The 14,552-nt window shown below is 34.9% G+C and overlaps 2 protein-coding genes across 4 annotated transcripts in view; one reads left to right on the forward strand and one right to left on the reverse strand.

Moving 5' to 3' along the window:
* Positions 1-1,556: 1,556 nt before the first annotated feature.
* Positions 1,557-3,764, forward strand: LOC101887344 (probable enoyl-CoA hydratase). Its single transcript, XM_005185151.4, has 3 exons — positions 1,557-1,748; positions 1,822-2,586; positions 3,372-3,764. Exons 1-3 carry the CDS (start codon positions 1,646-1,648, stop codon positions 3,596-3,598), a joined length of 1,095 nt encoding a protein of 364 aa, XP_005185208.1. The 5' UTR covers positions 1,557-1,645; the 3' UTR covers positions 3,599-3,764.
* A 2,917-nt stretch (positions 3,765-6,681) lies between these two features.
* Positions 6,682-14,552, reverse strand: part of LOC101887512 (acyl-CoA Delta(11) desaturase-like) — a 67,224-nt gene continuing 59,353 nt past the window's right edge. For 2 of the 3 annotated variants that reach the window (XM_011294909.3, XM_005185152.3), the window contains 3 exons: positions 9,176-9,512; positions 7,783-7,968; positions 6,682-7,713 (listed from right to left, as the gene is read on the reverse strand). In XM_011294909.3, coding sequence (XP_011293211.1) covers positions 7,395-7,713; positions 7,783-7,968; positions 9,176-9,512 — 842 coding nt within the window. In that variant the 3' untranslated portion in view covers positions 6,682-7,394. 3 annotated transcript variants of the gene reach the window in all.

Below are 14,552 nucleotides of genomic sequence, written 5' to 3' on the forward strand. Positions count from 1 at the left end.
TTAGGCATGAATTAATGAAAACTTTAAAATGGCCATAACTCCGTAAATAATGACATTTCGACGTTTTTAGCTATTATTTGTGATCACTTTTTTAGGCATGAATTAATGAAAACTTTAAAATGGCCATAACTCCGTAAATAATGACATTTCGGCGTTTTTAGCTATTATTTGTGATCACTTTTTTAGGCATGAATTAATGAAAACTTTAAAATGGCCACAACTCCGTAAATAATGACATTTCGGCGTTTTAGCTATTATTTGTGATCACTTTTTTAGGCATGAATTAATGAAAACTTTAAAATGGCCATAACTACGTAAATAATGACATTTCGGCGTTTTTAGCTATTATTTGTGATCACTTTTTTAGGCATGAATTAATGAAAACTTTAAAATGGCCATAACTCCGTAATTAATGACATTTCGGCGTTTTTAGCTATTATTTGTGATCACTTTTTTAGGCATGAATTAATGAAAACTTTAAAATGGCCTAACTCCGTAAATAATGACATTTCGGCGTTTTTAGCTATTATTTGTGATCACTTTTTTAGGCATGAATTAATGAAAACTTTAAAATGGCCATAACTCCGTAAATAATGACATTTCGGCGTTTTTAGCTATTATTTGTGATCACTTTTTTAGGCATGAATTAATGAAAACTTTAAAATGGCCATAACTCCGTAAATAATGACATTTCGGCGTTTTTAGCTATTATTTGTGATCACTTTTTTAGGCATGAATTAATGAAAACTTTAAAATGGCCATAACTCCGTAAATAATGACATTTCAGCGTTTTTAGTTATTATTTGTGATCACTGCTTTAGCCATAGGCAATTCTTTGATCATATTTGAATTCTTATCAAAATACACAACAGAAATTTTAAAATTTTCAAAATACTTATTCATGGTATCATAAAACTACTGAAATGCAGCTCTATGGCTGGAAATACATAAAGAGCATATTTGGCTGGCTTAAGTCATCGGCTGGCTTCTTCGTAGACGAACAATGGAGTTTTAGGTTTATTTAGTTCGATTTTAGCCCTGGGCTCCTTTGTTCATTTCCGAAGAAGCCAGCCGATGACTTAAGCCAGCCAGATAAGCGCTTTATGTATTCTCAGCTTAAGGCTATGTATACTTGCTACATGTCAGAAGTAAACAAAATATGATGCAACAATTGTTCTCATTTCTAAATGAAAAGATCTGAATTTCGTTCAAAATATGATCTTATTGTACGTTTATAGTTTACCCGATTTAGTAAATCTACTGCATGTACTTAATTTGTAAAGGAGATAAATTAAAACATATTGGTAGTCTCTTTGAATTGTTTTTTGGTAAAATTGCCTTGCATTATCTTTAAAAGAAAAACCTAGAAATCTACCATAACAGCATTTTCTTCAGAAATCTTTTTTAAATTCTTGAATTTTACAACGGCTTTTCTACACACTGTGAACATCCCATAATCTATTTGCTTTGATTTTAAACTGTCGATTTTCAATCTGTGGAACCCTGTATTGAACGTTTTTCAATCTATTGATCCCTGCATTGGCTATTTTTCAATCTCTTGATCCCTTGCATTTTTATGTGGTTTGTTTGTTTTAATCGATTCACTCAAGGCAAGTGGAGTGCAGAGGTTCCTAAATAATATACAATGTTGCGACAATTGACCAGACAATTATGCCGGTCAGGCGATCTTAAAAAAGCTGTGGCCCAAAGAACAATTACCACCACCAACTGTCTGCGTGATGGCGAAGGTAAGTTTTGCAAGATCAACGTTACTTTGGCATGACATAATTTGCACGCAAATTTGCGATTTACTTCCCACAGCTCAAGCTGAGGAGAAAACCATATTGGTGGATAAGGAGAAAAACATTACCATGATTGGTATAAATAGACCACAACAAAGAAATGCCATTAATGCCTCGACAGCGGCTAAATTGTGTGAAGCCTTCAGTGCCTTTGAGGCAGATGACACATCGCCCATTGCAGTTCTTTATGGTGTGGGTGGAAGTTTTTGTTCCGGATTTGATATTCTGGAAATGGCTGCCAACGACGAGGGTAAGGTGTCCATGGAAATGCTAATGATGCCCGAAGGTTCGGTGGGACCAACGCGTCGCCATCTACACAAACCCGTGGTGTGTGGCATCAATGGTTATTGTGTGGCCAATGGCTTAGAATTGGCTTTGATGTGTGATTTGCGGGTTATGGAGGAAACGGCGGTACTGGGTTTCTTTAATCGTCGTTTTGGTGTACCCGTCATTGATGGTGGCACTGCACGTTTACCGGCCATGATTGGATTTGCACGTGCTCTGGATTTAATTTTAACCGGCCGCCAAGTTAATGCCGAAGAAGCACATGCCATTGGTTTGGTCAATCGTATTGTACCAACGGGAAATGCTCTAGTTAAAGCTTTGGAATTGGCTCATGCCTTGGCTAAATTCCCACAAAGTGCATTAAATCATGATCGGAATTCGTTGTATTCGTCCGTCTTTGAGGCAGCCAATTTCCATCAAGCCATACAAAATGAGATTATGTATACGTCGAAGGATATTATTGATCAAATGAAGGATGGTATTACGTGGTTTAATCAAAGTGAGTATTGATCAATGCAGATTTTAATGGTAGTATAAAAACGGTGTTATGAATGTTATTTAAAATTGAGAAGCGAAAAGTTTCCTGGATTTTATAACCCCTTTATTACAATTCGAAATATATATTTGAATATATCGTACACATGTGCTATGTTTGGCGGAATGGAAAATGAGTTTTTGGGGAAGATGACCGAAGAAAAAAATTGAGGTTACCTCATTGGACTCACTCTCCTCTTTCCCATATAACTAAAATATCTTTTCCGTAAGCTTGCAGTTTCTAGTCTAAAATATTTTGCGGGCTTCGGCCGGATTTGTAAACCTATTATTGGATTTATGCTTCTCATCAGATGAAACCTTCCTCGTAGTTTTGTTTTAATTTTTTTGTCTTTGTACACGATAACTTTTTAACGGAACATCCTCTAAATTCGGCACATCGTTATATTGATACTAAATTTAGAACAAGTTCAAAACCTTTTCATAAAGAAAAAAATATTTCATAACTTTCCTAATACACGAAGAAAAGGGCATGAGCTGTCCTGAAATTATCAGTTTTTATATAACTCCTCTAATTTTTCAAGTAATTAGTACTTTTTTACTTTTCAAGTAAAAAGTATCTTTCTTTTGACGTCCTAAAGTCATCATCGACAGATTTACTTTAAATGTTTTTCATTTCTGTAAGACCTATTGAAGGCCAATAGAGTTCTATTTTATTTACTAGAAATCCCTAAATCTTATTCCTATGTTCCCATAAATAATGTTTCAATTTCTATCCTCTGTCTTTTACAGCCTTCAAAGAACACAATCGTGACTCATGGCTGAAGCGTGACAAATCAATGGCTGATTGGGATGATCAAATGGTTGCCGAGGCCGCCGCTCAAAAAGAAGCCGAAAAACAGGCCCAGGAACGGGCACGAATTGAAGAAGAGAAACGTCTGAAAGAAGAAAAGGAAAAGAAAAAAGCTGATAAAAAGAAAAAATCGGATGAAACCGATGAAAGTGCCGCCAAAGAATAAAGAACAAATTTAATTTATTTATTGTTGTAATTGAAATGTTATTAATGTGTCGGACAAGTAGTAGCTTACGAATATTTTTATAATTAAAAAAAACAAATTTGCTAATTTGTAATGGAAAAATATAAAACAGAAGAAGACTTTAATGAACTAAGGTTCATGAGATGAAGCTGATATGTTTTGATATCTATGCGAATGGAGTTATAAAGAAATGTGAATTTTTAACAAGTTTGAAAGTTACTAGGTGGCGCTTCGTACTTGCTTTATTATTTATGCGCCCTAAAATATGCCTTGATTTTTGGTATTTTACCAAATTTGCAATGCATGGATTTTTAAATGTTTTAGGAGGACATTTAAAAATCTGTGCAAGAATTGAAAACTTTTTTTACTTATAGAGATTGCAGGTGGGCGAGAGAGGGAGGAGGTCTTTGTTCGTCACTCGAACTGTGTTAAGGGAATTCTCGATAGACAATGTATTATGACATTTTGAATTCCTTTGTGATGGCACAGTATCAGGTATGTGATGAAACCCGATTTGTGGAATCAAAATTACCATCAAATCGAGGGTAATTCCGGACTGCAAGCAAGAAGTTCTTAAAATATCTGAGCTCATTAAGCTTTGTTGGGTCCAAGGACATAGTTATATGGTGGGGAATGAAATGGCTGATGAATTAGCTCAATACGGTAAGATTAGATTAAAAAAGGCTCTCATCGAAGAAGCTTACATGTGGAAACCGGTTGCATGATATCTAGGACCATCTGTCCGGCAATCTCAAAAAAGAACGTGCTTCCTCCTTTTATTAAATAATAGTTCCGATCTAAGAATAGTATTGGTCATATTGACTGTCCACTTCAAAATCAGACCTCTAGATAGGATAACGTTAGTCCCTGTACTACTGTAGACTATGTGAGGACGAAGAAGCGGTAGAAACGATTGAACATCTACTATGCAGATGTACCACGCTGTCAAGCTAAAGCCATAGGCTGTTCTTTTGGTGGGACATAAACACTCTAATGTTTTTCTAAAGCGTAGATGCCATCATTATTTACAAATTTGCCAAAGCCATTTCCTGGTTTAGCAAACCACTCTTCTAATTACACTTATCTTCTCGCTATTATATCTCGAATATCATCGCGAAAATATTCTGGAGGGTATATTATAGCCTTTCGGCCGCAAACCTTGGACATTCCAACACGACTCAACACCATGGTACTCAGCACGCGCCAACAATGGTTACAAAATGAGTTTCCTCGTTTCATTTCCAGCGCACAATTGCCACCCAAAATCTCCGGATACCAATCCGTTGGACTATTGTGTCTTCAATATTTTGGAAAGCAAGGTTGGTACTAAAAAATATCAAAATGTCGATCACCTGAAGAAAGCGCTTCGCCGGGAATGGGCCAAAATACCACAGAACAATATTCGGGCAGCGTATGACGGTTTCATTGGCCATAATTCGTGCCAAAGGTGACCATTTCGAACAAATTTAAACTTATTCTAAAATTTAAAGCTATTTCCGACATGTTTGCTTTCATTTAATAAAATTAAAAAAAAAGGAAAATTATGTCGTTTAACTTTGCAGCAGTTTTTTTGTCTCTCCCAGTATTTCTTATATTTTTAAATAATGAAAATTACCTTTATCGCTTCACATTTGGGTATAGCTCCCAAATAACCCTTACCCACTGATTTCCGGTGTTTCTTAGGTGGGTTTGGTCCCAATTTTGAACTAAATCACCTGCAATATCAATGTATTTCCCCTTTTTGATATTGGTTTCGGCCAAAAAAAATCCAAATAAATAAGTTGTATTAATGATATTTCGGATTCTCAATAGTTATCCCAACTTCTCACACTTCTCTCTTGTCTTGGAAAGCCCAATCACTTTTTAGTTCTTCCCACCTACTCCACTCCCTAAAGATTTCATTGTAGCGCTATATTAGATGTACTATCACTGTTTTATATGTTGTATCCTTTTCCGTTAACCAAATTTCCAAAGTAAAATAAAAAACACATTCATTTTTTTATTTGGTTTTGTTGTTATTATTTTGTTTCTTTCAAGAGCTCTAACAAATTGGTATCCAATAGATTTATTAATTTCGGTTTTGTATTTTTTGTTTGTTGCTGATGTTTTGCTTGTTGTTATTATTTTTAGTATTCTGTTATGTTATAGAATGCATGTATGACACAAGTACACAATAGTTGTTGTTGAATGAATGTTTGTTGTTTGTTTTTTTGTTAATAATGCAGGTCTCGCTCATCTTCATACTTTTTTTAAAACGCTTACAAAAAATTCATAAAGGTATCATGACATGCATACAAAAACTACACTTATTTAAACATTTATTTTTTTGTTATATTTTTTTAATATTTATTGTTTATTCATATTTTCATAGAGATAATAACAACAAATTTGTATGTGTTTTTAAAAAAAAGATGGTTCACCAATCATCTCAGACGAATTGGGATTTAGAGAAGAGGGGCTAAGGACTAGGGGCTGGAAGGAAATGTGGGATAGGTACAGAGAGGAATGATAGAGGAAATATTATGATAACAAGTTATTTATATTTATTATATATAATAATAGTAATTATAATGATAATGATAATAATACGAAAAAATATTAGTAAATAGTTTCCTTTTTCTTTTTTTGATGTTTTACATTTGTGTGGTTTTTTGTTTTTGTTATTTTCTCCAACATCTATAATAAAATTTAAACATAGATAATTTTGAATGAAGAAAGAAAATGAAAAAGAAAACTGAAAGTAAAAGAATTCAAATGGGGGTTTGGTTTGCAAACCACGGCTTATTGAAATGTGCAAATTTGGGAATTATATGGATGAAGTTGGAATATCGTGCACATTGGGTTCTTCTTCTTCTTGGCTGTTTGTTGGTTGGTTTTTTGTTTTTTGGTATATTTATACCCCCAAATATGATACCCTTTGCTGGCATGCAAGTTTTCTTTTGCACACAACAACGCCGGGTTCCGTTAAAAGAGTAGTTTGTAGGTTTCCTTAAGACTAAACACGTTTGTTTTGATAGATTTTTCGGTTTCATCTCATCCCCGAAGCGTGTGGTAGGTGTTAGTTGTTCCTTTTTATCTCTTGTATGTATAAATTACGCTTTTACAATTACACAATAATAAAAAGTTGTTAGTATAATAATGATTTTGGTTTGATTACTTCTTGTGTTTTTGTTTTGTTGCTTTACAAGTTCATTCAAGTTCATATGGACAGGACGACGACATGGGGAGGATGTGGGGTTGATGATGAATGTGTAGGCTGGGTGGTTAATCTGTTTAATTAATGTGCCAGACATAACAGTAATGGGTGTTTGTTTTTATTTTCATTTCGACTAAAACAAAAGGACAAAAAGCATGCTGTGAATTTATTTCCCAAAAATTTTTCTGATTGGCTATTTGTTCGCTGCAGGTGAATTATTTGGTGGTGGTATTTTCTTTTCTTAATAGGTGGTGAGATCAGTGCATCATGCAAGCATTTGTTTTTTTCTTTCTTGGAATTCACTGGTGTTTGTTTAGCAGCTCAATGTGATTAAATCTTTATTATTCTCTGTTTTACTTAAAGGACATTTTGTTGTTGTTTTTGTTTTGATTTGTAATTTAAAGAAGTCATTTTAAAAATGTTGTTTTGTTTTTTTTTTTTTGGTATTTGTTTTCATTCTTCTAGTTCTCATAGCTTTTCAGTTTTGGTTCAGTTTGTATTTAGGAGCACGTTTTTTTCCTTTCGTTTTTTCCCTGATTTCTGTGTGTGTTGTGTGGACGTCTTTTGCTAGAGTCTAACGATTTATTCATCTTTCTTGTTGATAATGATGGCATTATCAATTTCATCCTTGGGCTGATCCTTGTCGCCCCAACCCCAGGTGGCATGTGAACCATCACCGGTACGCTTGACACGCTTCTTAATGATATCAGCCGACACGGTCTTCAAGTCATAGGCCCAGCCAATTTTGGCAAAGAAATCAATGAAGCCAGTGGTCATGTTCATGGAATAGTTGCCGAATTCAGCGGTCTTGTAATCCCAGGGGAAGACATGATGATAATTGTGCCAGCCTTCACCGAAAGCCAAGATGGCCACAGATTTGTTTTCAGCGGGGTTGATGTATCTAGGGGAGGGGTGGTAATAACATTTAATTAGGAATTGAAATTATTTTGCAAATTGGATAACAACTTACTTGTCATAGGGTTTGCCACCGAATTTGTGAGCAGCACTGTTCACCAACCAGGTGATGTTGAGAATGAAACACCAACGGAACATGGTGGCCACAAACCAGGAGTTCATGAAACTTTCATTCCAGCCATACATAGGGATCATGGTTGGCAAAATGAAGCAAAGAATGGGCATCAAGATCAGGTAGTATCTGAATATAAAAAAAGAAAAGAAAATTTGTTTAAAAACATGAAATTTAAAATCCATTTTGAGCAAGGACGGTTATATTATGATCCTGCAGCAATTTGATGATAAGCGGTGAGAGTATTTCTTCGTCTATATTTACATTATCCCCAGCCATATGGCTAGAGAGGGTATATATCATTTGATAAGGCCAAAACGTACCTCATCGAAATAAGGGTTTTAGACCCTAGATCTCTTTGGACAAAATTCGTTTCAGAACATTTGGAGTTGATCTTGGCACATCTCAATATTTCCATAAACGCAAGATATGTTATAAAGATGGTAGAGATCGAACCATTCCTTCTAGTATTTCCCCCACAACAAAGGGTTAAAGTTTTGAATAACCAGACCGATCATAAAATCTGAAATAAGCATCTAGCTTTCTTCAATTACACACATCACAATATTTTTGTTAACATAAGGTCTGGTATTATCGGGTCCACTCCTTCTGGTACCTCCCCCACCAAAGGTCAAAATTTTGAGTATTAATTAATCTCATAAAACGTGAAATTAGCATCCGATTACATTCAGACTAGGTGCATCTCAATATTTTTATCAACACAAGATATGTTGAAAAGATGGTAGAGATTGTACCATACCTTCTGGTGCCTCTCCCACATAGGGTTCAAGATGTTTAAAAACAAAACGTTCAAAGAACGAAATAAGCATCCAACTCTCTTCAAATTTCACATATCCAGACATTTTTGCTGACACAAGATCTGTTGTGAAGATGATATATATGTGGTACCTCCCCGCAAAGGGTCTCAATTACCAATATTTATATCTGTCATAACTTGCGAAACAAGTCAGCGATTCCTAACAACTTGCTATATCTAAATATTTCTTTCAACCAGAAACCTGAGATAAATATAGAATTTATCGAAATTTATAATTTCGCACAAAATTGGATATAAATCGATTCGATTTCCTTCAAATTTTGCAAATACTAAAATTTTTACATAACAGAAGTCAAAATATATTTAAATAATCGAACATTGACTGAGGATATACATCTGTCGACAAAACCGACTGATGCTTTTTAACTTGTTAGTCTATAATTAGACAAATTTTTTGGTGCGGGTTCGCACTCGAAATCTTGATTTTACCAAATCTCGATTTAAACTAAAGAGTTCGTCCCTGCTCCGAATAGCTTTATCATTTGTCACAATACTCACTTCTTTTGGAACATAATAATGGGATCAGCTTTCAAATCCGACAAATCGACACCCTTGCCCTTGGCCTTGACTTCAGGGTGTTTCTTGCACAGCAACCAACCAATGTGCGAGAAGAAGAAACCACGTGTAGCATTATGGGGATCAGCATCAGTTTCCGAATACTTGTGATGGACACGATGATCGCGGGCCCAGTGATATGCGGCATCTTGGAATGCAATCGTATTGAAAATCATCAAAATCAAACGCAATGGCCATTTGGCTTTGTAGGATCTATGGGCCCACAGACGATGGGCACCGGCCGTAATACCCAGACCGGAGACAACATATAAAGCAAAAGCTAGAAATAGAAGGAAAACAATATAAAATTAGATTTTGTTTTGGAATTGATAGAAAAAAGGCTATTTTTTGATAATGATTTTAAATCGATCTATAGATCAATAACTGGCATCATTCAGTTAAAGAGGTAAGTATAACTATATGATACACAAATAAATACAAAGGTAATTCTGGTACTTTCTTGTTATGAGTAAGTTTCAAATCTAGTGTCTGTATTAAATATGCAAATCTCATTTAATTATACTGCTTGTTTACAGTTATATATAATTATTACGTTAAAAATATATATATTACGAATCGTTCTTGTCGTCAATTACAGTAAATGGATCTGATACATTAATTGCCCAATTAATCACAATCTAATAATTACATATTAAGATTACAGTTTTCACCTTTCCCTGTAGCGATTGAAAATATTACTGGTTGCAAAATTGGTTACCACCTTCAATATTATTCTCAAGCTTCCTTTTTGAATTACTGTTAACGTGAGATACCTCAAAAATTTTCCTACGTAATTACTAATATCAAGATATTTTTCTAGAAATATGGGGCCAAACATTTCGATTGAAATGAATTTTTATATCTGAATTTCAGATTGAGGTAAATCTCACATTTTTATAATGACAAAGTCTAAATTCAATATTTGATATTTAGCTGTTTAAATTTCAAATTGAAACCAGATGAAATGTATGCATTCAAATTCATATCGATTCGATACTGAATTCGAAAATTCAGGGGCGAGAATACGTAATGGAATTTGTATAGATCGATATGTATGGAAAATAAAACCAACATATGAGATAGCCGAACTTTAAAAGAACGCAAATCGATTTCCAACATGCTATGTATATTCATATGTTCTTGTTCTTTGTCGAACTCATATAAATTGTTATTCTCTTTGATTTCCTTTTCCATTTATATCTAATTTCTGACGATAATATTAATTTGTGTCCTATCCTTCATGATGTTGTAGCCAAAACATAATCTTTTCAACTCTTCGATACCAGCGTTGGATGGAGTACTAGCTTTGCAAGTAAAAAAATTTGAAATGAGCCTGGTGCCATCGTCAATGTAAATCATATGTATCTTACGGTGGTCTTGTCAAGTAAAGGGAACTGGTACCCACTTTATTCAATTCGATGCCAAACCTCCAGTTTTTGGTATTTTATTAAAAATTGAGACAGGAAGAAATTATTAATTCAGTTAGTGCTAGTCAGGGGTTTTTACATATTGGACATGAGAAGATAGTGAAATGTTTGTCATAAGGAAGACAAAACCTTGAAAATATCATTTCAGGAGTCGGAATTTTAATGACCATTAAAGCATTTGGGTTCATTATTTCGAGCGACTGAAGAACAACAATTTTCGAGTGATTTCGTTAAGCTATATTGGAGATACTATCAAACTATTTTCGGTTTCTCCTCATAGTAATAACATGGGAAATAAAAGGCAAATAAACTAGCAAAGGTGGATTCTAGCATCTCAATGAGATCTGCCTAGCTATTACATCGGCATCGTTCAAAGGGACTATTCCGAAAGGGCAAGCAATAAATGGAAGCAGATAGCATTCGTCCCCTAACTCATTAGAGATTGAAACTACATTCAAAGTTTGTTGTTTTTGTTACACCAGCACCGTAACGTCCGATTTTTGCTAATCAAATTTTAAAACTAAAATTTAAAAAACCGGCTACTTTCACAGGTCTCATTCAAAGATATTCAGGAGTGAGTTAGGTAGTTTTGAAAGGGTTTTGCGTGGGCAGCACCATCCAGAACGAACTTGGGCCGAAAACTTCCCTGCTGTCTTCCCTGTCTGGGCAGCCCACCTTCTTCTTCAGCCGCAATGGTTGGGTATGGACTCTGATGGCGACATTCACACTCTAATTGTTAATAGCATCAGTATGAATGCTACTCAGACCTGCCAGATAGGCTTCTTGTTCTAGACACTCTCTTTTAGCTTTGGACCTCGCACCCTTGATTGTGTAGGTTCATCCTGTGTAGGTTGGAGAGTTGTATCCACAATATAATGGCTTGGATGACTCCCGACATCCAAGCAGGTACTGCAACGAAAGTGTTTGGCTATGCTGACGTACCGCGAAGGTCGCCTTCTCATGAATCGTCCTATGGATTTTTAATAAAAATAATTGAGGTTGTGAATTCAATTCCATTGATATTCAACTCCGGTTTCATTCATTTGATTTCTTCAGGAAACATACAAAGTTTGAGAGATACTCTTGGAAATTTGTATATGCAGGAAAATGTTAGTCATAATGGAACACAGTTTTGCTGTTGAAAATATGGAGTAATGAGGGAATATATAAAAAATATCCCCAAAACAAAAAGAGCAACTGACGAAGTCCCTTTAAAACCATTTGAAAAACAATTTTTCGCTAATTACTAATTAACGTTTTCATAATTCTACAGTAGCTATGAGGGATAACAGGGGACGTTCTTTTTTATACCCTCAGCCATATGGCTACAGAGGGTATATATCATTTGATACGGCCAAAACGTGCCTAGTCGAAATAACGGTTTTAGACCCTAGGTCTCTTTGGACCAAATCCGTTTCAGAACATTTGAAGTCGATCTACCGATGTCCGTCCGTCCGTCCGTCCGTCCGTCTGTCTGTCTGTCTGTCTGTCTGGCTGGCTGGTGCGCACGATAACTCTCGAAGGGAGTATCCGATTTGGTCCAAATTGGCTACAACGTAATATTTTTGTCAAACTTAGATCGAGTTCGAAGATGGGCAATATCGGTCCACTCCTTCTGGTAGCTCCCCCACAAAAGGTCGAAATTTTCAAAAAATATATTTTTTGCACAGGAAGAGAAAGGATAATCCGAATTTGCTCCAACTTTGCAAATCCTAATATCTGCGTTAGTGCTAGGTCAGGTGTGAAAATGGGCAATATCGGTCCACTCCATCAAGTACCTCCCCCACAAATGGTCAAAATTTTGAATAATTACAACTCTCATAAAATGTTATGTAAGAGGCCGATTGTCTTCAAATTTCACACATTCCAATATTTATATTACCCCAAGGTCTGGTGTTAAGATGAACAATATCGGTCCACTCCTTCTGGTACCTCCCCCACAAAAGGTCGAAATTTTCAAAAAATATATTCTTTGCACAGAAAGAGAAAGGATAATCCGAATTTGCTCCAACTTTGCAAATCCTAATATTTGCGTCAGTGCTAGGGCAGGTGTGGAAATGGACAATATCGGTCCACTCCATCAAGTACCTCCCCCACAAATGGTCAAAATTTTGAATAATTACAACTCTCATAAAATGTTATGTAAGAGTCCGACTGTCTTCAAATTTCACACATCCCAATATTTATATTAACCCAAGGTCTTGTGTTAAGATGAACAATATCGGCCCACTCCTTCTGGTACCTCCCCCACAAAAGGTCGAAATTTTCAAAAAAAAAAAAAAAAAAAAAACAAATTTTTTGCACAGAAAGAGAAAGGCTAATCCGAATTTGCTCCGACTTTGCGAATCCTAATATTTGCGTCAGTGCTAGGACAGGTGTGAAAATGGACAATATCGGTCCACTCCATCAAGTACCTCCCCCACAAAATATTGAAATTTTGAGTACCCATGAAGCTCATAAATCGCCAAATTAACATCGGATTCCATTTAGACTTGGCACATCTGTCGAAATATTTATATCATATTTTGGGTCCGGTAGGAAATGGCCCATTCCTTCGGGATCTGCTCCATAGAGGGTCAAACGTTTGAATAACCTTAACACTAGTCAAAATATATTTAGATAATCGAACATAGGCTGAGGGTATATCTCTGACGGCAATACCGACTGATACTTTTTAACTTGTTAATTAAAAAATTAACGAACTGAACTTGCAAACATAACCAAGACCTTCAAAATATGTTTAATAGTACGACAAAGAAATTTTTTTAACAAATATTAGATTTTGTAATTTTCCTAAGAAAAATAACAATTCATAAATATTACTATCTACGTATGATGCTTGCTTGCTGCTTATCAATAGGAAAACATTCCACAGTTACAACTGAACAACAAATTGTTATAAATTTGCGTCATACACCGTAATAGGTAATTGAATTTGTTATAGTTGTATTATAACATATCAATTGCTGACACAACAAGAAGTATAGTTAAACGAAATGTCAATAAACTGCGGAATAATGTAAATCATTATCAAAATAGAACATGAGAAAGATTGATATAAATTGAAAAAATTTTTGATATCAGTAAGACGAGGAAGTTACAAATTGGAATCCAATAGGGTTCAAATTATATAGCAAATATCGGGATGTAGCAAAAATCGGGATGTATCCTCATAGATAAACAAAAAAAAACAATAAATAGTGGAATAATGTAAATCATATTTAAATTTGACTAACGATACTCTATTTTTATTTAGGTATATTCTATATGTAACAGCAAGATGTCCTGTTCTTACACTGCAAGTTTAAAATGACAAATAATTAGATTTAAATAAAATGGATCAGAAGTGGAGGAAATTTAAAATTTGATTGTATTCTTATAAGGGAATTCATTTTTCGAAATAAATTTAACACAAAATATAAACCCTTCATTATTATGAATAGAAACCGGATCTGTAGAGGCTCCGAAAGAAAGAATAAAAGATAACTCTCCCCACGTTATATGTCTGAGAGTCATGGTAATGAGCAGCATGACATTGCTGGAGGAGGAGTAATTGGGTTCAAATTATATTATAGGGCAAAATCTTAAAAATGTTTTTAATCAAACTGTATTGACAAACCAAAGGAATAGAAACCGGATCTGTCGAAACTTGGTATTCGTTGTCTTGAAAAAATTTCGCCCATCTTCGAAATTGACCCATCTGCAAATATTTGATAGTTCCGTGTAAATTTTAGGGTCTTATCACAAGTGATTAGGACAATAGAGTGGTTGTAACTTAGAACTGTACTTTGATTGGAACGAAAATTATAATTTGATGAGTAACAAACGGAATAACAAACTTAATATACGCTCCATAGTTTGGTGCTTTCGCTCATACGCAATTATACGTTGGC

The sequence above is a fragment of the Musca domestica genome, unplaced genomic scaffold, assembly GCF_030504385.1.
Source record: "Musca domestica strain aabys unplaced genomic scaffold, Musca_domestica.polishedcontigs.V.1.1 1, whole genome shotgun sequence".
NCBI lineage: Eukaryota > Metazoa > Arthropoda > Insecta > Diptera > Muscidae > Musca > Musca domestica.